The sequence below is a fragment of the Eschrichtius robustus genome, chromosome 3 (assembly GCF_028021215.1).
Source record: "Eschrichtius robustus isolate mEscRob2 chromosome 3, mEscRob2.pri, whole genome shotgun sequence".
Lineage (NCBI taxonomy): Eukaryota > Metazoa > Chordata > Mammalia > Artiodactyla > Eschrichtiidae > Eschrichtius > Eschrichtius robustus.
In genome coordinates, this window is record NC_090826.1 from 189,302,515 (window position 1) to 189,327,451 (window position 24,937).

General features: G+C 53.0%; 2 protein-coding genes across 4 annotated transcripts in view; both read right to left on the minus strand.

Moving 5' to 3' along the window:
- Positions 1–12,827: 12,827 nt before the first annotated feature.
- RABIF (RAB interacting factor) lies at positions 12,828–19,835 on the minus strand. Its single transcript, XM_068541926.1, has 2 exons — positions 19,682–19,835; positions 12,828–14,886 (listed from the first exon to the last, which is right to left on the minus strand). Exons 1-2 carry the CDS (start codon positions 19,805–19,807, stop codon positions 14,641–14,643), a joined length of 372 nt encoding a protein of 123 aa, XP_068398027.1. The 5' UTR covers positions 19,808–19,835; the 3' UTR covers positions 12,828–14,640.
- A 2,403-nt stretch (positions 19,836–22,238) lies between these two features.
- Positions 22,239–24,937, minus strand: part of KLHL12 (kelch like family member 12) — a 28,353-nt gene continuing 25,654 nt past the window's right edge. For all 3 annotated transcript variants that reach the window (XM_068541924.1, XM_068541923.1, XM_068541922.1), the window contains exons 10-12: positions 24,664–24,762; positions 23,778–23,964; positions 22,239–23,636 (exon numbers count right to left, since the gene is read on the minus strand). In XM_068541924.1, the coding sequence (XP_068398025.1) occupies positions 23,510–23,636; positions 23,778–23,964; positions 24,664–24,762 (413 nt within the window). In that variant the 3' untranslated portion in view covers positions 22,239–23,509. The remainder of the gene's footprint in view (positions 23,637–23,777; positions 23,965–24,663; positions 24,763–24,937) is intronic.

The following is a 24,937-nucleotide window of genomic DNA, read 5'->3' on the forward strand; positions in this document are numbered from 1 at the left end:
AGCCGGAGCCCCTAGGCGGCGCGGCTCACCTTTCCTTGAGGCCGGTCCTAACACCCGTGGGGCTCACCCGGGACCACTGGCGCCCCTGCGGGCGGAGGCTACCCTGCGCTACCTTGGAAGGAGGGCAAGGGCGTTGGAAGGTTGGAGACCGCCCACTGCCCAGCGGAATCCCGCGTCACAGCTCCGCCCGCCCGGGGCGTGGGAACAGCGGACGGAGGATGCAGAAGTGCGGAGAGACGACCTAACATCCGGGTCCTCACTCTCGTCCTCGCCATCCCCCCACCCTGTGCCCCTCTTCACGGTCTTCCAAGGCGGCCAGGTCCTCAGGGGGCTCCTGTCCTCCCCCCTGGCACCCAGACACTGGGCACCGGGGGCGGGGGGCTGGGGCCTCAGCCGACCGTGCAGACCCCCCCGCCCCCTCCGCTGTTCCCCGGCGCCACCGCGGGGCTGGTGGCTGATGTCGAGCTAAGAAGAACCAGCAAGTAGCACGAGTGCCTGCGTCTGTGTTCCCTGGAAGTTGTCTGTACGAGGGTTCTTAGGACTGGGAAGGGCGGTGACCTGCGGTTGGTCTGCCAGCCTGCAAGAAACGGAGGCACAGAGCAACGTGCTACCCACCACCAGGAAACAGAACTCCAGAACGTGGGGCATTCAAGACGGTGAGACGAGTCCCTTCCGAATCACAGTTCAGAAAAAGGGTGGCTGCTTTATGGCAAAAAATTGAAGACACAAATAAATACAACACTTGGTCCTTGATTATATGCTGACTTTGAAAAACTGACTCAAAGTTTGTGGCAACTGGGAAAGTTTGAATACCGATTAGATATTCTTTGGGGAAGTATTATTAGTTTCGTTAGTCACAAAAAACAGATTTGTGTGTTATGTAGTAGCTATAAGTGAGTTTAAATGGGTCAGCAGAGCAAAATAAACACAGTAGACTCAGATATTGAATCCAGGTAGTGGGTATATGGGCATTAATTACACTAGTCTCACCACTTTCCTGTAGTTTAGAAAATTAATAGTTTAAACAATATAAAACCTTGTGACAATCTCCAATTGGATCTAAACTTAACCTACTTTAAACATTGCTCTGTTCAGAATATATAAATACATTTCCTATTCAGTGTTTTAAAAGAGGGCAACTTCATGTGGTACACATACACAAGGGAATACTACTCAGCCATAAAAAAGAATGAAATGATGCCATTTGCAGCAACATGGATGGACCTAGAGATTATCATACTAAGTGAAGTTAAATCAGACAGAGAAAGACAAATACCATATGATGTCACTTACATGTGAAATCTAAATTACGACACAAATGAACTTACTTGCAAAACGGAAACAGACTCACAGACATAGAAAACAAACTCATGGTTACAAAAGGGGAAAGGTGGGGAAGGGATAAATTAGGAGTTTGGGATTAACAGATACACACTACTATATATAAAATAGATAAACAACAAGGTCCTACTGTATAGCACAGGGAACTACAGTCAACACTCTGTTGTGACCTATATGGGAAAAGAATCGGAAAAAGAATAGATATATGTATAACTGAATCATTTTGCTGTACAGTAGAAATTAACACAACCTTGTGAATCAACTATACTTCAATACAAATTTTTCTTTTAAGAAAGGACATCTTCCCCTCAAAGCCTCTAAGGACGGCAAGGGCGCTACTTCCTGAGGGCAGCTGCTCCACCCCGAGAAGCCACAGCTTTCCTAACGTGCAGCCTCCCAGATACGCTGCCCTGCTGCCCTCGTGCTGAGCTACAGACACCTCTTCACTATTATCTTTGTGATCAGGAGCCCTGCCTGCCCTCCCTTCATGCTCACGTGGGCAGCAGGGTAACAGGGTGGCAAAGCTGCCTGTTTCCTAAACGCCACAGCTGCTAGAGTCTCACCCTGGAAGAAAACCCATAAAACTTGCACCAGGTCTTAACGCCAGGTTCCCTCTGGAACTGTGAACTGATGAGAGGGTGGAGTGGAAACCAGTTACTCAAAAGGAAGAGACGGTGTTCTTAGACCTCTGACCCCCGTGTTGTCCGTTATCTGAATGGAGGCCTTTCTGTGCCCCCCGCCTCCCTGCCCCGACCCGGCCCCTGTGGGAGCCACAGTGAGCGGGTGTGTCCCCGGCATGTGACCGGTGAGGCCCTCGCCCCAGCCTGACTGGCAGGCCCGGGGATGCCTGTCTGACAGGCTAACAGGCATGAAACACTTTTCCTTTCACAAAGGCAAACTTTCGGATAGATTCGACCCTGTGGCACAGGCCAAAGACCTGGGTTGCAGACACGGTGGGATCTGTTAAGTGAAAGACAGCCTCTGAAGCTGAATTTGCAGGACTCTCCCATCCCTAGTGTGTTTGTTTTCATGCCTCCAGCTCTGCAGGACCCTCCCCGCTCAGGGGGTCCACAGGCCGCCGCCAATCCCTCCCTTCATTCCCACTTGCCTTGAAAGCTGTGGGACACCAGCCCAGCCGGACGGGTGCCTGCCCTTGACCATAGCCACGGCAGCTCCCATCCTGGGCACCGGGTCTCCATTGTGGATCTGCCATGGCGGGGGCCGCACTCGACCCTCTGGCTGGAGGGCTCAAAGCAGGCACTGGAGATCTTGGACACTGAGAGCTCCTCTGGTCGGCCTTTGCAGCCAAGACAACGGGTGAGTCAGTGACCAGAGGCACCTGGAGCTCCGTGAGGTCCAGGCCAGGGCATCCTCAAAGCAGGGAGGCAGAGATGAGCCAGCTGAGGCTGGTGGAGGTGGGGCACTCGGTGTCCGGGTTGGGGCATCATGGATGATCTCATTGTCCACCACAAGGGCAGAGTCTGGGTGCTCAGGATGGAGCTGGAAGGGTTCTACAACCGCTGTAGACACTTGGGAGCCGGTAAGTAGCAAACTTCAACTTGGACCTCTTGTCCTGTCAGCAGAAAGCCACTCCCACCAGCAGGGACTTGGGGCCTGAGTGCCCCCAGAGCTGTCAGGAAACAGGAAACCCTGAAGCCGGTGCCCCGGTCCATCCAAGGCGGGAGTAACAGCGTAAGGATGCAGACGGCACATCACCTGCCCGGCCCGCTTCTCCACACAGGGCCCTTTTGTGTCTAGAAAACTACTGCGACCTAATACAACTGTGTCCACTTCTGCATTTCAAAAACAAGACTTTGAAGCATACTTTACACTTAAGTGCATATGCTTTACTGTATGTGCAGTGAGTGATACAAGTGTATGGACCTATAGAACAAGCCAGAAGAGATACAGAAATTCCCATCCCTCCCTCTCACGCTGTGCTGCTTCACCTCTTCAGAGGTGACAAGAGAATGCCCACAGGGGCTTGGAGTCCTGGGGAGACATACGACGTGGAAGGCCGTGCCGTGTGTGTGTGTGATGGGGGAGGTGAGGTAGGGGAGATGAGGGTTGGGGGACAGAGGGCATGTCGTCAGAGCTTGGCCACCCTGCTGCGGTAGAGTGGGGGGGCGGTACCTTGTTGAGCATGCAGATTCCTAGGCCCCACCTCAGACGGGAACCCAGGAACCTGCAGGTTTAACAAGCGCCCTTGGTGTCCCCTGGACTAGAAAAGCACCAACCTACAGCAGACACACAGTAGTGACAGTATAAAAATTCTCCATTTACTCGCAATATATACACATATCAAGTCATTATGTTGCGCACCTGAAACTAATAGAATGTTGCCTATTGTATATCAATAAAAATAAATTTAAAAAAAGAAAAGCAGAAGGAAAGAAAGAAAGAAAAAAAAGCAGGTTTTATGCAAGTTGTTGACTAAGAAAAAGAAAATTTTCCTTTTAAGAAAGATCTAAGCCTAGGGGTGTGTTAATGTCCTCAGGTCACCGAGCGGCAGACAGTGTCTGGACAATCCCTCTAAAGGTCCAGTGCCAACCGCTGGCTCCCAGCCGGCCTCACCCCTGGCTCTCCAGGCCTCGGGCAGGGGATGGGGGGAACTGGAGAAGGGGTAGAAGGTAAGCAGGAGCCCCTCCCAGCTGGAAAGCCCTGCTCAGGAGTCTAAGAACAGCAGAGCATCAAGGCTGATTCCTCCCACCTGCTGGGCTAGACACGGACCAGAGTTCAAAGGAGGCTTGGATCAGACAGTCAGACGGCAAAGCCAGGAGCCAGCCGGGCAGGGCCTGCGTCCACAGTCTCAGGGCAGGGCTGGCAGCTCAGGCTTCTATCCCTGATCCACACCCGGGACACACAGCGGCCCCAGGGGAAGCTGAGTGGACAGACAGGCCAGAGGAAGCATGTGGATGCCACCGGCACCGGCCACAGCCCACATCCTGTGGTTCCCTTGCTTCCACATGTATCCAGCCTCCTGGGCCAGAGAGGAGGCTCCAGACACGCTGATCTCCTGCAGGTGCCCAGGGCACGTGGTCCACTCACCAATGTCCAGTTGGTCCAGCACCGGCTGGAGCATGTCCTTCCCTGTGTGCAGTGGCCTCGGGCAGGGCTGCTGGCTGCATCTTCCTCACAAGATGCCAGCGGCTCAGGGTGGGTGCCTGTAAATGCCAGTTCTTACCCCATCCAGAGGGGAAGCGAGGTCCATCCCCCACGAGGACACGGGGCACGAGGACTGTGCGGCTGAGCCCCCAGGTGGAGCCCACCACAGGGCGTGAGGGACGCGAGGCCCACTTCTCAGCCAGTCCTGCCTCCTGCCTGGGCAGGGAGGGGGACTCAGGGGTCCCGTAGCAGCCGTCCCTCAGATCACAGACACTGCGTCCTGCTTGGTGAGGAATCGAGGTGTTTAGGGGGGGTCTCACTTGACTTTTGATTGGGATAAGAACACAGGCTAATGCAGAAAGCCCGGGCCACAGCTTAACACCTACAACATGTCTTTAGAAAGACGGGGAGGGTTTTCCAGGAACAGGAAACTGAGGAGGATCCAGCTGCAGAAAGGAGGCGGCCAGGACCCCGGGAGCTGGCGACACATCCTACCAGGGCCGCCTCAGTTCAGGCTGAGCAGGGGCCCCTGGGAATGTTCTCCTTCGGCCACGCTATGCTCAAGAGTCTGAGGGTAGGAGAGGGAGTTTCCAGGCTCTGCTTTTATATCCGCTCTTTTCTGCAGTCTCCGTGCTGGGCTGGACCCCGACTCGAGCATCTGGCAGTTTCCAGGCAGAGCTGTTTGCCAGGACCGCAGTGTCACAGAAGCTCGGCCTCGGTGCTGTTCTTGACAGGGGCCCCCAGAGTCCCAAGAGCTTCTCCCCCCAAGCAGAGCTCCCCTGACTCTGGGTTGGAGGAGGGGACCCCCAAGCACCCAGTCACCCAGGACAGAAGGCTCCGGGTCCACAGAGGCAGCTTTGTGCGGGTCTGGCCAGGGTGGTGAGGGGCCTCTCGGGTCCCCAGGCCGTGGGCGTGGGCGTGGCGCCCTCGGGCTGGCACTGCCCGCCTGGCCCCGCCCCGGGTGGAGGTAGGGGCGGGGGGTGGGGATCCGAGCAGGGCGTGGGGAGAGGAGGGGGGCCTGAGATTCTCCAGGAGTCTGACGCCTCTTAGTGCGTTACCTGGTCTGAAGCCCAGAGGCTGGGCTCCCTTTCCCGGCGCCCCTCCCCGCTTTAAGGCCCTCGTTTTCTCTTCATGCGCTCAGGGCTTGAGCTCTCCAGGGGCAGGAACTAGAGAAAACCGACACCAAGCAGCACCCCCCCACACCCCGCCCCGGCCTCCCCCCCTGTCTGCTGGGTCGGAGCGGCTGGGGAGGCTCAGAGCCCGGCGTGCTTCTAGCCCCGGGCCCCTCGGAGAGGGGTCTCCACGCCGCGACCCTGTGCCCCTACGCCCCGAGGGGCAGAGGACTAAGCTCAGGGCTGTGGGTTAACAGAGGCAGAGGCTCCGGAGTTAAGCCGGTCTGAAAGCTCGCCCACACAGTCCTCTTTCGGGGAGCTGCGCCCCTACTCTGGACACCTGTCGCGGTCCCCTGCAGTGCAGAAGAGTTAATCCAGATGAGGACTGCCCGGGGGGTCACCGCGGAGGCAGAAGACTCACCCCTCCTGTCAGCTCTCCTCACTCCAGCGAGTCCGGAGCCGGGCGGACTCCCGCTTCTGGTCCCGCGCGCAGCCCGCTGGAGCTGGTCGAGTCGTCTACACCCGCAGCCGTTCAACAGTTTAGTTAGGAGCTCCCTCAGGACGGCCTCAGGGCCCTGGCAGGGGCTGGGCACGGGGTGGGATCACAGGTTCCCGAGAGGCGCCGGGACCCGGGGAGACACCCGGGCTCTTCGTTCCACGGAGGGACTTCGCGTCCCGGGCACCGACGGCGGAGAGAGGGCCGCCGGGAACACCCCGGTCAGCTGGGCCGAAGCTCGGGCGCCTCTGACCTCGGGCCGGAGTGCAGAAGAGCCGGCTCAGAACTGGACAACCCGCGGGAGCCCCGGCCACCCGGGGGCGGAGAGGTCCCGCGAACTCCCCCCGGGGCGCCCGGGCTCCTCCGGCGCGTGCGCCCCACGCCACCCGCCTTTCCGCGCAGCCCGCAGTCGCTGCGGATGCCCGACGGCTCCCAGCCCCGCACCGCGGACTCCGAGAACCTCAAAGCAGACGCGCTACCCGCAGCGGCGCCCCCAGTCCAGGCGCCGGCTGCCTAGAGGGGTTTACCTCCCCGCAGCGGCCGCCTAGCCGCCCCCTACCCCGCGCTCTCGCGCTGCCCGCCCACCCGAGGCCCCCTCGCCCCGCTACTGGGCGGCCGCTTATGCAAGAGCCCCGCCCCCCCCCCCCCCGGTCATTGGGCAGGTTGTAGCCCAAGGGAGGGAAAGCCGCGAGCGTCGAGTCCTTCTGGCCAGCTCGACCCGCTTCCCCGGTGGCCTGTGTGCCGGGCTGAGAGCTTGAAGCGCTGGGCAGAGCCTTCGTTCCGTTTTTATCTTAGGGTAACACCGCAGACCTGTCGAAAAAGTGCGTAACCGGAGGGTGGTGCAGACTTGAGGTGCGCAACCACTAGAGAGGGAGAGATCCTGTGATGAGAACCAGGTGCGGGGAGGTTCGAAGGCGGGGCAGAATGCGGCTGGGGGAGGGGTGCCAGACAGGTGTGGGGAGAGCATCGCAGGTGCAGGTGACTGAAACTTACCTGCCCTTGGGGGCTTCCCTGGTGGCGCAGTGGTTAAGAATCCGCCTGCCAATGCAGGGGACATGGGTTCGAGCCCTAAGGGTCCGTCATGATTCCCACATGCCGCGGAGCAACTATGCCCCTGTGCCAGAACTACTGAGCCTGCGCTCTAGAGCCCGCGAGGCACAACTACTGAAGCCCGCGCACCACAACTACTGAGCCCGTGTGCCACAACTACTGAAGCCCGGGCGCCTAGAGCCCTGCTTGGCAACATGAGAAGCCACCGCAATGAGAAGCCCCTGCACAGCAACGAAGGGTAGCCCCCGCTCGCCACAGCTAGAGAAAGCCCCTGCGCAGCAACGAAGACCCAACGCAGCCAAAAATAAATTAATTAAATAAATAAATTTAAAAAAAAACGTACCTGCCCTTTGACTGGGGCCCCTGCTCCAGTTCGGGTGACTTCAGTCCCCCAAAGAGCGAGGGATCCAGGCTGCCTGAAGCAGATGAAAGAGGACTTGTGGCTGAAGATGGAAAGGGCCTTGGATGCTAGTCTGGAGGGTATGCACATCATTGCACCGGCGATGGGGCGCTATTGAGGTTTCTGGGTTTTTTTCTGGCTGCGGCCGTGCTGCGTGTGGGATCATAGTCCCCTGACCAGGGATTGAACCCTTGCCCTCTGCATTCGAAGCGCGGTGTCTTAACCGCTGGATCGCCAGGGAAGTCCCCATTGAGGGGTTTTGATCAGAGAAGCATTTTAGACAGTACACAGATGTACTTTTTTTTCCCCCCAGTAGTGGTTTTGTATTTTTCCATGATGAAGGCCATACACACATTTTCCCTCTCCCCAAGCTGGCAGCTGAGGGACCTCTGAGATGAGGTTTTACTTCTAAATACCTAAGTGTAACTCGCTGGTCCATCTTCTAGTGTGAGAGGCTGGCTGTCGTCTGGTTTTATAAGATGATTGGGGCCCCGCAATGATACCCTCACTATTGTGCAGCGCCGTCCAAAGGACCTCACGCACCTGTCATCTCCTGTGGACAGGTGACTGCACCCAGTGTATGTGGGTCGGGCTTGGAGGCTTGGATTCTTGCCTTGGAAAACCTGCAGCGGTAATGACTTCCTGCTGGTAGAGCTCAGGAAGACAAAGTTAGGGTCACCCACCAGTGCCCCTGGATTCCTGCACCTGTTTACCCACAAGACACTAGCCATGTCATTTGAAAGTATCCTGAAATATTTTAAAACTAAATGCCCAGGCTTCCCTGGTGGCGCAGTGGTTAAGAATCCACCTGCCAATGCAGGGGACACGGGTTAGAGCCCTGGTCTGGGAAGATCCCACGTGCCACGGAGCAACTAAGCCCGTGCACCACGACTACTGAGCCCGTGCTCTAGAGCCCACGAGCCACAACTACTGAGCCCACGTGCCACAACTACTGAAGCCTGCGCGCCCAGAGCCTGTGCTCCGCAACAAGAGAAGCCACCGCAATGAGAAGCCCACGCACCGCGATGAAGAGTAGCCCCCCGCTCGCCGCAACTAGAGAAAGCCCGCGTGTAGCAACGAAGACCCAACGCAGCCAAAAATAAATAAATTAATGAATTTTTAAAAAACCCCCAAAAACCTAAATGCCCAAGTGTCTCAGGTGGCTTAAGTCCAGGGTGCCCAGCTGAACCTGGAACTCTGAAAAGTGTCCTTTGGTCTCAACTGTGGGGTTTTCTGAGGCTGCCCACTCTAAAGTGGATGTTCTGGTCGAGGGATAAGGGGAGAATGTGTGGGTGGACATTCAAGTGAGTGCTTTGAAACCTCGTGTGTACAAAGCTCAGATGTGTAACCTATTGCCTGTTACTGCCTTGAACCAAACAATTTGCGCGGGGTGGCCTGCTGAAGGTGGGCACTTCAACGATCAGAGTGAAGCTGCCTGGCCATGAACTCAACACCATCGTCTCTCCCTTTGCCTCTTTGGCATTCATGCCGCCCGCTGGCAGAGTCACCCGGTTAAAGTCCTTCCATCCCCCTACTGGATAGAGCCCCTCTGACCCAGGGATTGTAAATACATTTGAAACAGTGACATCCTCAGTGTTACTTGTGGAAATGACACCGGCCCCTTGACACTATGCTTCTTTACATCACACCAATTAAAATTAGTCCTTTTTACAAGGTATTTGGATTTATTTCTATTATCTAGACTATTTCCAAGTTTAGATTTTTATTTCTGACTTTTCCTCCTCCTTTTCTCTATATCTCCTGTTAACCTCAAAAATAAAAGAGGCAGTTATTTTACCAGCAAAATGGCAGGAATGGCAGAGAATTTCGACTTGGGACAGGCAAGCTCTGGTGAATCACAGGTAAGTTGGGAGAGCGCAGAGGGACGTGCTTTCACCAGGTTTAGGAGCTTGCGGACATGTGTTCTGAACAGGACACAGTGGAAAAACAGGAGTCCAAGGTTGTGAGGGCTTCTCATTGGCTGCCAGGGGTGGTCAGAGTGGGACCACCACTGGGCAGGGAGGGATTTTCCTTCCCTTTTTTTAAGCAGGAGATAAACTGCCTATGTGAAAAATGCACTCCCTTGTACCAGAGGGAAAAAAGCGACATCTTATCTTCCCTCTTCCTGCTGGTGATGCAGGCACGGGCGTGAAAGGCCCCCCTTCTGGCCTCCCCACTCCATGTAAGATGGGGTTCCTTGATTTCTTCTCACACCCTACACTCATCTCGGCTTCAGGAATTTAAAATACTCCCAAGGTTGGAGGGGAAGGCCCACGGTCAACTCTAGTTTTCAAGCCATCTGAATAATCCTGACAAGTCTGCATCCTTTTCCTGTTGGCACCCCGTCTCCATGCTCCCCCATCACGTAGCAACAAAATGACATGTCACTGAAATGACAAACACGGTGAGCCCGGGCAGGGGAGGGGCAAAGGAAGAGGGAGAGTCTTTGTGGGAACAAGATTATCCTCTTGGTGAACAATCAAGGTACCAGGGAGACACCAGGGCCATGCCCAGGCTCATCATTCTTGAGCCAGTGACAAGGCTGTGCAGGTGGTTCCTGCTTTCGAATGACTGAATTGCTTACAAAAGTGGGCTCTGTATAGGACCATTAGTTACTTTCTTTTAAAAACCTTTTTATTATGAAAATATAACGTGTTCAGAAAAGTGCACAAAAGATGTACAGCTTAAGTTATGACATAACCACTATGCAGATATTTAAAAACTAGAACATTACCAACCTTGCAGAAGCCCTCCTGACCCTGCCCTTCCAGATCATGACCCCCACCTTTGTCATAAATCAAGTATCCATCTGCATGGTGCTGTTTCTGAGAGATTTTGTTTTACCCTTGTGACAAACTATGATGTCTCTCCAACAGAGAAATTCTCCCATCTGGTTTTTCTCCATGACCGTCTTGGCTAGTCTTAGTCCTCTGCACTTACATATAACTTTTATTTTATTTTATTACTTTATTTAAAAAAATATTTATCTATTTATTTGGCTGTGCCAGGTCTTAGTTGCAGCACTCGGGATCTCCATTGCTGAGTGTGGGATCTTTAGCTGCGGCATGCATGTGGGATCTAGTTCCCTGACCCGGGATCGAACCTGGGTCCCCTGCATTGGGAGCTCGGAGTCTTAGCCACTGGATCACCAGGGAAGTCCCCTTACATATAACTTTTAGAATCAGTTTGTTGAATTTCACACACACAAAACCTGTTGGGTTTTTGATTGGGATTTTATTAAATTTATATACATCAGTTTGGGGAAAAGTCAACATCTTTACAATTAGTCATGAGTTGGCAAAATTTTTCTTTAAGGACCAGATAAATATTTTAGGCTTTGTGGGCTAAGAGGCAAAACCGAGAATTTTATGTAGGCAAAAACCATCCTTAACTCACAGGCTCCTGAATCTCAATAAATCAGATGTCAGCTTGAATGGATCTGGGCTGTGGTTTTCTGGCCCCGTGAATTTGCTTGTTTTCCTTTAACTTCTCTCGGTAACGCTGTATGAGGTTTTGCGTTGCGGGCTTGCAAATCTACTGCCAGCTCCCAGTTTCCTAGTTCTCTCTCCAGCTGTGTCTAATCTTCTATTAAAACCTTCCAGTGAATTCTCACTTTTGGTTTTGGATTTTTTTAGATTCTAGAATTCTTTTTTTTTTTTTTTTCTCACATGTCTGGTATCTCCTTTACAGAGTAAGCAGTTATTTTACCGTCTACATCTGAAAGCTCCTGTTTCCCCAGCCTCAGTGGGCCTGTTCCCACGGTCTTTTGTTTTACTGGTTTTATCATCTTGTCTCATATGCTTGGTTACATTTTATTATATTCAGGATATTGTAGTAGCAAAATAGTTTGCAGAAAGAATTTGAAGTTTCGGATGGTGACATTCTCCTCTAGAGAGGGTTTTTGTTTGCTCATGCCAAAGGCCTGGGGCAACGACCACTTGGGATCACCTTAATCCAATGTCAAGGGCTGAGATTTTGAGGCTGTGCTGCAATCCGTCTTAGAAACTTTCTACTCCCCACCCTGCTTCGCCCTGCTTCCGGGGGCAAAGGACCGAGGGCCCCAACCCGAAGTGAGGGCCGGCCGCCTGGTCCACACCCTGTGACAGGCCCTGTCCCTGCCTTCTGCGAGGCCGTCAGGACCACCCATCACCCTCCGAGCTGCCTCCTCTAAGTTGGGAAACGCCCCCAGGAGGAGAGCGTCCATCACACTAAGCCCACCGCCCGGGGCCTCCATCTTCTCCGTGGTCCCGATCCAGTAATTCTCCAAACTCGTGTTAGCGCCCTGATGCCTACGGACTTTTAAAGTATGTATCCAGCCTTTGGAGCTGCCCTCACTGGGATGGTCAGTCCACCAGTACTGGGAGCACGAGTCCTCATAGTCACGCGGCGGAGTTACTGAGGAGCCTCATACAGTGCGCTGACAGCAGTAAAGTGTCAGTACACCGCTATCCGTCTTTAATTCTGTGTCAAAACAGGAAGGCCCTGGAAAAATCAACTGCTCCCCCACTGCAGCTGCAGCCTCGATACTCACAGCCGCGGTCGTGGGCTCCCCCCTTGTGCCCCAGCGCACACAGCGACCTGACTCGCAAGGGTTTCCCCAGAGCCCACCATGTGTGGGGGGCAGGGAGACGACCCTCATTCCACGACAGACACCGAGGGGCTGATTCCTCAGCCGACAGACCCCAGGGTAAGTCCTAAGGCGCAGGTTTCAGCCCTCCTCTCTGTTTCCAATTATACGTTCTTCCCAAGGACGTGCAAGAATCTAATTGTCACTGTTTAAATGCCTTTATTTCTTTCAAATCAAGCTGAAAAGGCAGAATAACTCGATATTTTGGCTATTGGAGGAACAAAGTTTGGGAAATCTCAAGAAACGAAACACAAATGACCAGTAAATATATAAAAATTTCATTAGAAATAAAATAAATGCAAATTAAAACAATGAGACACTATTTTTCCTATTAAAGTAGCAACATATTCATTTCAGATAATAAATACCCAGTGTTAGGAACTGCGGGGGAGGAGGGTAAAGCCGCACAGCTGTTCCGAGGTGTGCGCGTCAGTCAGCAGAGCCGTGAAGACGCACACACCCTGCAAGCCCGCTGCTGCTGACGCAGCCGGGGGAACAGTACAAAAGCCTGGACAGATTCAGCTACAAGGTTGCACCTTGTATCACATGGTTTAGGAGAGGCTGGAGACAATCTAACAGTGGACTGTAAAATAAATTACAGTACAGAAATACAACGGCGGAGATGGACATCACCTATGTGGGAAGTATTTTGTTAAATGGAAAAAGCAAGTTATGAGAGTACTACATGATCTCGTATTTGTTTTAAAAACCCTACGTTTATTTATACAGTACATATAGAAAAACACTGAGAAGAACATACACCGCATTACCGTCTGCAATCTCTGCATGGTGAAAATATGAATGATTAAAAACATTTTTATACCTACTTTTTTTTTAACATCTTTATTGGAGTATAATTGCTTTACAATGGTGTGTTAGTTTCTGCCCTACAACAAAGTGAATCAGCTATACATATACACATATCCCCATATACCTACTCTTGTATTTATCTGCAATGAATGTGTACTATTTCTGTGATTAAAAAAGGAAAGAAAAGTCAAAGTCTAATTTAAAAAACGCTTTGCCCAGGTTTTGGCTCATGGTATGAGGGGCCACATGTCCCCAGAGGCATCTACGTGGTTTTGTGCCTTCTGACCTGAGTGGATACTCTCACAGGTTTTCTGCAAGTGCCATAATCATGGACGTCTGACCATCCGTCTAGAAAACCGTTCTCTCATTTTCTACCAGAGCTTGTGAGGCTACGGCCGGGGACGGAAGCCACTTTTCTAGGGGAGGAGGTTGGTGGCAAAACTGTGCCCAAGGCCTGCACTTTAGTTGGGGGGCCCTTAGACCACCTTCTGGGGAGAAGGAGGGAGGAAGCAACTGGAAAACAGGTCCGAAGGAATGTCTGTAAGGTCTCCACTTAGTCCTCATTTCCATTCTAGGTCTCCTGAGCCTTAGGGGCACGGAAGATGGGAGGATACCTGGAACCTGGTCTCACAGATTCCTTCTGAGATGGTGAGTCGTTTCAGAAGAGAAATGACAGAACTGAGAATCGTACTGAACATCAAACTGTCAGAGCAACCCCACAGCTACAAAGAGCGGCATCTGGATGGAAAGTCTGTATTCTGGGTTAGTCTAGAGATTCCAACTGAATCAGAAATCTGTGAGGACCACGCCCAGTGCATACAGTAATGATGACACCATCCACTTAAGAAGTCTGTGCTAGGAGCAAAGAGAGAGTTATATGAGAGTTATACGAGTCCAGGTAAGACAAACCAATGAACTCACGTATGATGTGGCAAAGGCCCGCCCCCTACGTCCCACACTCTCCGCTGACTCCAGGAGATCTTGGGAACACAGCCAGGGCTGAGTTTTCCTTGGGGTAGCTGACAGATGGGGTTGGAAATCTGACTTTCAGCTTACAGGCTATATATAGCAGTGCGGAGCTAATACAAAGAAAAACTACATCAAGATTTGAAGGGAAGAGTGGCCACACCCACCTTGACAATAAAGTCACTGTCAGCCTAGAGGAGAGGCCCCCAAACGTGGTCTTAGAGGCATGTCCAAAGGAATGTATTTCTGATTAGTGGTTTAAGTACTGCAGTTTGGAAATGCTTTACTTTTAGAAAGAATAAATTACTGTAAATAAAGTTAGCCACACAACAGACGTTCGTGCACTTTCCTGAATGAGAAAAAGGCGGGTTTCAACCGTCAGCACCATCATGAGCACCATCTGTCACGTGTCATCATGGCTAAAAGGTTGCATAACTGCTGAGGGTAAGGAACAGGGAGCCCCAGGGTTCAGGAGAGCAGGAGGCCGGGAGGGGAGCAGATCTGTGGAAGCACCCCGTGTCCTAAACCCGGGGGGAAAGGGAGCTGAGGAAAGGCGGTAATGCATGTGAACTAAGCAGGAGGCCGGCGCTGAGGCCGTGAGGAAGCACGTGGACGCGTGCTGGACGGGGCGGGCTGACACTCGTGACTGACGTTAGTGCAGAGAAGGCGACTCGGCCGTCCTTGTGGGGAGTAGCTTTTATAGTGGGGGTGGAGCTGAGTCCCCTCCCCTCAGTCACTCATGGGAAACCCGTTCCAAGGCCACATAGAAACTGTTCTTGTCGTCCAGGCAGTGCCAGCCGATGGGGCCGATCTCGCAGTCTGCGCAGACCAGGAACTTGATGTTGCCCACGTCCTTGGTGAAGCCCACGTTCTCGAAAGTGAACATGTCCTCCACCAGCCAGTGCTCCTGCAGAAGGTCGCCCTCAGGACCGCCGCCGTCGGCCAGCGCCGGCTTCTTCCTCATGGGCGGGAGGCAGAGCTGCGTGGAGAGAACACAGCAGAGCCCTGCTCACTCCGCACGGCCCCCGAAGCTCCCACAGTCCAGGCGCCCGGCAGTAAGCCCCAGGCCAGGATGCGCCCGCCGCCCCCGTCCACGCCAGCCTCTCCGGAGAAGGCGGAGAGGCGCTGCCTGGTTGCCGTGGTAACCGGGACCGCCCTGCGCCCACAGGGCCGGCCTGCTCCTCCTCTCCCCCTCCTCGGGCTCCTCCTCCCCGACTCCTAATGGGGCCAGTCTGCTCCGCCCCCGGACCCTGCAGGGCCAGCTCCTCCCCGACACTCGGCTCACACATGGCCTCCTCAGGGTCTCCCCCAACCGGACAACCTGGACGAGCTTCCCATGCTGCCCACTGCGTTTGTGTTTTTTAAAGTGGCTCAACTGAGGCATAACTGACGCACACTGCACAGATCCGAAGCGGACAATCTGACACATTCTGGCACACGTATACTGCACGCCAACGAGGCTTTACCATGATCACGATGACGAGCATGTGCGTCACCCCCGAAGCTTCCGTATGCTGCGCCACTTCTTACTCACCGTTTCTGAAATCATCTTATCAGTTCACTGCCTCAGTTATCTACCAGGGGGCTCCCTCCACCAGCTCACTTTTCCTGTTCATTACCACATCCCCAGTGCCTGGAACGGCAAGTGACACAGAGCAGAACGCCAACATTTGGGACAAGAGTAAACACAGGATGTCTGGCTTCACGCTATTCCATCACTGTTGTTACGAAGATACTGGGTTTACCTCATAAAAGGAACATTAAAAAGGAAAATCTAGCTCTAGAATTTGGAATATTATCTCTAGGACCCTTGCATCTCCCATTCATGAGGAGAAAGCACGCGCACACACGCACGCACGCACGCACGCAATCCCTCTGACTTCTTCCACATGGTCAGCTGACGCCTCAGCTGCCCCCGACTGCAGAACACGTCAGCCAAGCTCCTTCCCTGCTCCTCACTACGGCTGCCGCCAACGCACGGAGTATTTCCCACCCCATGATTCACTTCTAACGCACCCCCAAACTCTAATAAAATAGGATGGCCTTAGTGTGCTAGCCTGGCATTGTTAATCAGGACAAAAGCAAACAATTTAAGAAGTTTTTTAAAAATTAGACTGACATCAGTCCAAAACAGGTAAACGCTCTGGTGGGGATGAGAATGTCAGGAAGTCCACAAGAGCTGCCAAGGTGTGAAATACCCTGGAGCCTGCACTTCTGAACTCCAGGCCTGCTGACACTGGTAGGGTATCCCTGGCAGGGAGGAGGGAGCTCTGATCCAGAACATTCCCCCTCCCTGTCCCCCAAGCACTCGGCTTGTTAAAACACATCTGTGCATTTCCCTTTGCTGTGTCACCTGAGACTTCATCTGAGGACATCACAAAATATGATAGTCCCTCTTCCTGTTATATTGTCATTCCAGCCACTCTTTTTGCCTCATCTGATGGTTAAATGAGTCCCTAATGCTTTGTTTCACCCTGAGTGAAAATGGCAACAGGCAGAGGCAGAGAGAGGTAGGAATCAAAATTCAGGAACCAGAAAACCTGAATTCCAGTCCTAAGAGTACTTTTCTGTGGGCCTAAACGTCCCTAGGTACATTTCCAACCTACCTGCTATATTGTCGGTGTGAAATCACATCTTAACTAAATGCAAGAGGAGTGAAATGTGAGGGGAGAAAATCGAAGACTACATAAGCATTAGCCCTCAGGACACGTCTAGCAAAGGAGCACGAGTCTCCCTCACATCGTCCCCGTTTGCAGTGCATAAGGCCACCTCTGCTGTCTCCCATTTGCTTAGTGACTAAAGGGCAATACTACCACTAGCCATCCATTCAGGGGGTCAGTCACACTGGGTCTTGTTCCCTCTCTTCCTCAACATTCCCATTTTTACTGAAATCCTGTTAAGTCAGACCCATGTATGTGCACTTGCCTGTGTATCTGTGCCTGGATCTCAACAAAGTAGAGGACAACACTAGGGTCACGCTGTGGGATGTAACATGTGGGACACAATGAGGCTTTCTGGATAGACTACTGGGGTGGAAATCTAGAAATTAATACCGAATTTGAGGTGGCCAACTCGGTTGTTTGGGGGCCAACGTCGCCAGATCCCTGACGAGGTGGGTTAACTACGCGGCCAGGGCCCCGGCCAGCACCCCTGATCCTGGACAGGTTTCCGAGACGCATCGAACACCACGACTCTGAGATTCTGCTGATGTCTCGGTGAAACCTCTTTTGCTTTCTTCAAGAACCATTAACAGTACCCTTTAAAAAATAAAATATTTTCTTTCTCTTTGTAAAAATACATTCTCATTATAGAGAACTTGGCAAGCATGCTGCACTATAGATGAGAATAAAAACTGTTACAGTACAAAGTAAACTTCTGTTAACCTTTTTTGTAATTTTTCCCCCTTCAGTGAGTACTTGTGGTGGTTTTATTATTTTTTATTATTATTTTTTTAAAGATACTGACATGGGGAAAGAACCCGTGATATATATATATATATATATATATATATATTTATTTATTTATTTATTTATTTATGGCTGCGTTGGGTCTTCGTTGCCGCGCGTGGTTTTCTCTAGTTGCAGTGAGTGGGGGCTACTCTTCGTTGGGGTGTGCGGGCTTCTCATTGCAGTGGCTTCTCTCGTTGTGGAGCACGGGCTCTACGTGCACGGGCTTTAGTAGTTGCAGTGTGAGGGCTCAGTACTTGTGGCTCACGGGCTCTAGAGCGCAGGCTCAGTAGTTGTGGTGCAAGGGCTTAGTTGCTCCGCGGCACGTGGGATCTTCCTGGACCAGGGGTCAAACCTGTGTCTCCTGCATTGGCAGGTGGATTCTTAACCACTGCGCCACCAGGGAAGTCCCTTGTGGTGGTTTTAGAACCACACAAGTGTCCACGAATTCTTTGACAACCTTTCCAAGATGTGGAGACTGTGCCTCTCCCCTTGAGCCTGGGCAGGCCAAGGTGGGAGTGACAGGCTAGGTTAGGGAAGGCTGGGCCACTTTTGCAGGTTGCTCTTGGAACAGTTGCTCTGGGAGCCCTGGTGACCCTGTAAGAACCATGGCTACCCTGAGGCCTCGTGGCAGATACCGGGAGGAGCAGCCCATCACAGCCTGTTCCAGGTGCCTGAATCCTCTCAGTCCACAGGCAGACACGGGAGTGAGCAAGCTTCTGAGATGAGCCCTCTAACCGCTGCCCCGTGGAAGACCATGAATGAGAACGGCCGAGCTGTAGCTGGGCCCTGCCAACCCCCAAATTTGTGAGCAAAATAAACGTTAATGTTTTAAGTCACTGTCTGGGGTGATTTTGTTATGCAGCAATAACTAGAACAACACTGCCTAACACACCTGAGGCATGTTCCATTTTGATTCCTGATTTTTTACTGTGATAAACTATACATAACATAAACTGTACCATTTAAATAATTTTTAAGTGGGTAATTTGATGCCATTAAGTACATTCACATTATTGTGCAACCATCACCACCATCCATCTACCCTTTTATAACCACACTTGCCAACACCCCTGACCCGCCCCCGCTTCCTAAACCCTGGCAATCACTAATCTGTTGACCATTTCTAAAATTCAAAAATGTCATATAAATGGAATGATACAATAGTAATCTTTTGGGACCAACTTTCTTCACTCAGCGTAACTCCCTGGAGACTCATCCTCATCCAAGTTGTGGTGCCCGTGGTGTGGCATCATTCACCAGCAGAAGGCCCGCTGGGCTGTTTCTGGTTTTCAGCTCTTGGGAAGAAAGGTGCAGTGAACATTCGTGCACAGGTTTTGTGTGAACATGTTTTCATCCCGCCAGGGATAAAGGCCCGGAAAACACTTGCTGGGTCCTATGTTAGGTGCATGCTTAGTTTGAGAATAATGTCTCGGTTTGCTCGCATTCTCATCCAAACAGTGCTCTATCCTTTCTCTCCCACCAGCTCATCTTCCACCCCCCTCTCCTGCCCCAACTGCCCACTCCCTCAAAAGGTAACAAAGCAACTATTCCTTTCTCTAACTCATCACTCTTGCCCGACATTCTCAAGCTCTTTGGTGTTTCTTTCCTCTGTGACTGTAATTTCCTCTGCCCCAGACTGCAGGTGAGATTTCACAAAGGACCGAGTCGGGGGTCTGAACATTTTATAAAGAAACCGTTCACAGGACTTAAAAAAAGAACACGTCAGGTGATCGATGGCGCCTGCGACACACGGATCCGCTCCGCCTGCTCTAACCCTTAGTCTCAGGGACTGAGAACTTGACTCCCTCATTTACTTAAATCCCAATGTCTGTGTCCTCCCTCACGCGCAGTCTCGGGGCAGCGGGCGCGGGACACGGGACGTGGGACACGGGATCTGTGCAGCGGTGTGAACGACACTCCTAGTGATTCACGACGTCGGCGGGGATCACAGACCCGGGAGCGAGCGAGCGCCCTGCGGGTTCGGGCCTCGCCCCCAGGACGGTCCACCCGCCCAGTCCCTACGAACCGCCCCCCAGTTTCCCCGCCCACTCCTCCCCGGGACCCCGCCCCCACCCCTGGGGCGGGGCGTGGCGGCGCAGTGGGAAGGAGGCTGTGGAACGTGACAACGGGACGACGGGCACCGACACCTGAGCCTGAGGAAGTAACGCTCAGGCTCCCTAGAAAGTCGGTCTGCAGCGGCCCGGCGTCGGGACCCCGCGGTCGGCAAGCGCGGCCCCGGGGCACCAGTGTCCGGGTCCAAGCCGAACGGGACCCGGTGTCGCCGCCCCCCACCCCCCACCCCCCCCCCCCGCCGCGTCCCCTCACCTGCCGGCGGGAGAAGAGCGCCGTGCCCGGCTGCAGCACGCGGGAGCCACAGCGCTGGCACAGCACCGCCTTCCGGTTCCGGCCCTCAGCCGACACGAGCTCGCTCGGCGGCGCCACGGGCTCCATGGCCTCCACCCCGGCCCTTGACGGCGACGCGCAGGCGCGGTCTCAGGGCGACCTCTTCGCACTGCACAGGCGCGGTCTCGGCGGCGCCGGCGGCGCTCCTTCAGCGCAGGCGCCGCTTCCCGGCCCTGGACGCCACTGCGCAGGCGCTGCCGGTCGCCGCCGCACAGGTGGCCGGGTGTCGGCGTGGCTTTGTGACAGGTTCCTCCTGGGACGTGACAGAGCTTCTGCCCAGGCTCACCTGGGCGCTGGGCTTCCCTTACACTGAGTGAAACCTGGGCCGGCCGGTCCAGGTGTGCGTTTAGTCCCGTGAACGACGGGGACGTCCTGGGGTCAGACCCCCATCAGCAAATCTCAGCCGCAGTGGCTCACACGGGACGCGACCTACAGGGACACCTGCCTTGTGGGCGGAGACAGGCGCCTGGAAGCTTCAGTTGCTGCTCTGTTCTAATCATACTGACCACTAACTACGTGGCAAGACCCGGTGTTGACGCGCTTCCAGAAACGTCTCGAGTCCCAGTTTCCCTATGGGTCGGTCGTAGCGCAGTGAGGCGGTAAAAGTCGGAAAGGCTACCTTCCAGGGCCCGCGGGTCCAGGCATGGCCCTAGCGCCACTGCTGGGTCGTTACACTGTATCTCACTCTCACCGGTTCGTCTTCAGATGTCTAGCTTACTAGTTGTAGTGCGGCAGGCGTGGCCCTCCTGAGATGGCAGGGGAGGCAGATACGAAGGGGAGCCAAGCCACCTGAGAAACGTCTCACCTATCCACCACCACCCCCCCCCCCCCCCGGTCGGCGGCACGTTTTTCTTCTTCCTCTTTGTCCTTCATTAATTCAACATTTGCTGAGCCATTACAGAATATGCTACACCCTGAGGATACTATGACGATAGGCACTTTGTACTGGAGAACACAGTTTAAACAGGCAGACAGACCCAAACCCAAGGACATGTGATAAAGACAATCCAGGGAACAAAGTAAATGGAAGCACGGATCAGGAGTAATTCCATATGGGGAGTCAGAAAAGGTTTTACCTAGGTGACACTTGAATTGGGCATTAAAAGGTGACTAGGATTTTGTCGGGAGAGCAAGATTATTTCAGATAGAAGGAACAGTATAATATATCCACAAGGGTGAGAACAAATTTAGGAATGGTTAAGACCACTGTGGATGAAGCACATTATACCTGGGGGAAGTGAGGGTGGTAGAGGAGACAAGATCAGAAAGGTGCAGTGAGTCCAGATCACCATGGGTCTAATGTCATGCTAAGGGATTCAAACTTTGTGACATGGACAATGAGAATCTATGGAATTCTAGGCCAGAAATAACTTTGGTATTTACTGAAAACGTGCTGTATGTTCTGTATTGTAATGGCCCTGTCCGTGCTTTAGAAAGATAACTGATGACGAAAGGGAGGGGCTAGACTGGAAAGCAAGAGAAGAGTGGAGGTAAGGCTATCAGGAGACTACACTCCATGAGTCTGGGCAAAAGATAAAGTCTGAACTATGTGGTAGCAGAGGGAAAAAAAAGTACAGGAATGGATTTGGAACAGTTAAAGTAAACTCGTGTACAACCTAAAAACTAATCGGATGTCTGTATTGTGGTGGAGGTGACAGGTGACACAAGATGAGGGTAGCTTTCAGAGGTTGCATAACTTAGTGGCTGCCTGCCACTTATGGGAGCTAGAAAAACAGGAGGAACCACCAAATAAGGGGTAGCTGTGTGTAGGTCCCTGAGCAGGCGAAAGCACAGAAGACTGGGGAAAGGGTGCAAAGGGATGGAGGGGGCTATTCAGCTGTGGCTGCCATCTAAGAACTATTTGGGAATTTGGTCTGAAACTCAGAAGTCAGCCATGAAGACAGCCCAGAGCCAACAGCCATGGGTTCTTCACCCCCCCCCCCTCCCCTCTTCTGCCTCCCCCGGTCTCTTCCCGAGAGAACGAGTCACATGTTTCACAGTTTGGTTTAATCAGCAGGCACAATCCATCTGCTAGAGAAAGGCTGGCAGGCCTCTTTCCTGAACCTCTTTGGCTCCCCCTTCCCTTTGCTCTGGGAGCATCAAGATTTTTGCAGTTTTGCAAGCCTTCCACATAGCTGTTTGTATCACAAACAGCTGTTTGTGGCACAAATCGAGGCAAATGGAAAAAGGACTGGGGCGACTAAAACCCTAAAATTCAAGTGGTTACAAAACGAGCCCAAGATTGCCTCTTCTTTATCCCCTGTGGTTTCTAAGTAAAGTCCAACTGTGAGAGTCCGTGAATATGCAATTCAGATAACCTTGTATTGATGGGAGTCTCCAGAGATCTCTTACCTGTCTAACAGAGACACAGCAGAGCTAGTTGGCAAACACACAGGTGAACGGGCTGAAGAGACAGGACCTGCAGCTGATCCCTATGCCTGGTCCCCCAAAATGTCTGCAAGACAGGCACTTGAGACCATTGATTTTCAATATTTTCTTAAAAAAAATACAAACAAAATGAACTTGAGGTCAGTACAACTCAGGGAAAGAGGAATAAAAGGAATTTCAGAGCAAAGAGAAAATGCATCCTTCTTTAGGTGATCACGTCCCCACACTCCCCATACCCACAGAGCAGGAATGTCACTGCACAGCACAGGGGAGCCTTGGAGGGACAGCGGGTACCGAAACTAACAAAAGGATTTTAGTTCTCGTTGATTATTCTGTCCTGGGATGAATAAAATCCACTTTAAAGACAGGGAAGGGGCGTTCTAATAGCAAAGAACTACATGTACAAAACACAGCAGTAAAAACCACACCTTAGCAGAAGTATGCCCTTAAAAGAATGAGGGAGTAATCTGGCAGCTGAAACTTCTAGGCGGCTGCCATCCCCGCCCCTCCCCCGCCCCCTCTAAACAGTATGGACGCATAACAGTGGAGTGAGTAGTATTTGATTCAACAGAGGAAGACCTTCCCCATATAGATGAGTCACGGCAGGGAGGACTACTGTGAAGTCACAGGAACTTCTGGTTTATCCCTGGCCCACTGAAGGCCCACTTCTCCTCCACCTCTGCTCACCTAACATGTGCTGGCTCTGTTACTCTCTCAGTCCCCAGGGCCCAGAAATACCAGGGGGCCACGGAAAGACCCTCAAATAACACTCCCTCCTCAGCCTTCCAGCTGTCGCAGGTTCACTCACATTCCACCACGTCCAGCTCCCTTCCCACACTCTACACCCAGCTCTGACGCCAACCCTGTCCCCCTCTCCCCAGGCCCCCGAAGTTTTGACAGGGCTCTTCCCTCTGTTTTCCTCCAGAACGGAACTGTGTTGCCCCTGCTACCTGTAGACTAGGAAAGCTATTTATTGTTGTTAAAACAAGAGTTGGTATCCTTCCAATCATCGAGGCTGGATACTGTCCACACCCCAGCGCTCATACTCACCTTAATTCTCTGCAACACGCGAGGCACAACTTAAATGTATATTCTCCCAAGCGCACGCTGAGTCAGAAATGAGGAGAAGGCGCCCCCGCGGCCGGGAGGAGAGGTGGTCTGGCCTCTCACACCCACTCAGTGTGCAGTCTCCTCCCTTGAGGGTCGGCTGCCCACCCTCCTCCGGGACAACCACCAGCGCGAGGGGCGTCAAATTAGCACAATCATCGCGGCACTGGTGCCTGTAATCACCCTGTGCACACGGTGAGAAACAGACATTCTGGAAAGGATCCTTGGTTCCCTGCAAACTGTCTCTGGGACCGGTCACTTCTCGCGGAGAACACACACGCCAGCGTCGCAGCGCTGGGTTCCCATGGAGGTCACGACCTCCCAGCTGTCGATGATGGGGTCGTAGCACTCGATGCTGCTCAGCAGGGAGTTCCCGTCGTAGCTGAGGGGGAAGAGTCGGGACTGAGCTCTGCAGCCACACGGCCCCCTCCCACACGAGCCGTCTCCCTCCCGAATCAAGCCCCATCGCCACCCCAAATGCGGCTCGGATCACACCGCCCTGGATGACTGGTTTAACCCTCACCCTGCAATTGCATAAAGTCTCCCCCGAAGCACCGTGGCCCCGACGTAGCATCGCGGGGTGGTCATGCTAGTGACCGCTGTCCAGGAATCGGTGCGAATGTTGTACGCTTCGACAGAAGAAAGGTGGGCTGTACCATCGAATCCCCCCACCACATAAATATGGTCATTCAGCAGGGCTACTCCCGCACCTGGGGGAGAAAAGGTACAGCAGATGAATACTGCTAAGCTCAGGATCTGAATTCTAGAAACAAAACACTGTCACTGACGGCTAGCTGAATTCCAGAATGGCCGAGGGATGGGGACGGGGCCAGACAGGCCTGGAAGAATCTAGTCCAGCACAGGTTACCCGCCTGTAAACCCTCTTGAACTGGCTGTCATCTTCACCTTCGTTAATTCACAGCCCAACCCTTATCAGGAGAAAAGAAGGAAGTGGGAAAAAAGAAGGCAATAAAGGGAGGAAAGGGGTTGTGACTGGCTCTGGAGCGCATCTCGCCCAGAGGAAGGGTGCTCTCCTTCCTGTACCCGAGCCTGGGGACTCAGGAAGCCCCTTCGCTGCACACGCACATTCCCTCAGGCAGTGCGCGCCACACGCACAGAGCAGGACTGGCTGCTAGGATGCAGGGAGGGGCCCAGATGCAAGAAACGAGTAAGACAGGAAGCCTTCGCCCTCAGACTGTACCCTAGTCAGAGTTTAGGCTGCCTTTAGTCTCGCTGTATTTAGAGACAACAGGCTGGAGGAGAATGGACCTGACTCATGTTTCCCTCTGTCTCCAGTGAAGACGGGGCTGCAGCCCTGGTCCGATGCCTGGCCTGTGGCTGCACCCTCACCGCACATACAAGGTTTGGACAGCTCCGTCTGTTGCCCCCCCAGATCTGACTGGTCTTACCAGAGCGCTTGGTGGCCATCGGTGTGACATTAGTCCAGTGTCCTGTATGGGGATCATATTTCTCAACTGAATTTAAGATATTCAAGCCATCATATCCTCCTGAAAGACAAAGCAGAGACCACTCCAGAAAGAACGGTAAGTCCTCACGCCCATTCCCATTCTGCCTTTCTCGAGTGTTTCAACTAAGTCTTTTAGTTCCAGTTCTCCCTCAAGGGTTCCAATGATCCAAAAAGAAATCTGACAGTACCCTGTTTTCTGCTTCCATGAAAAGGAG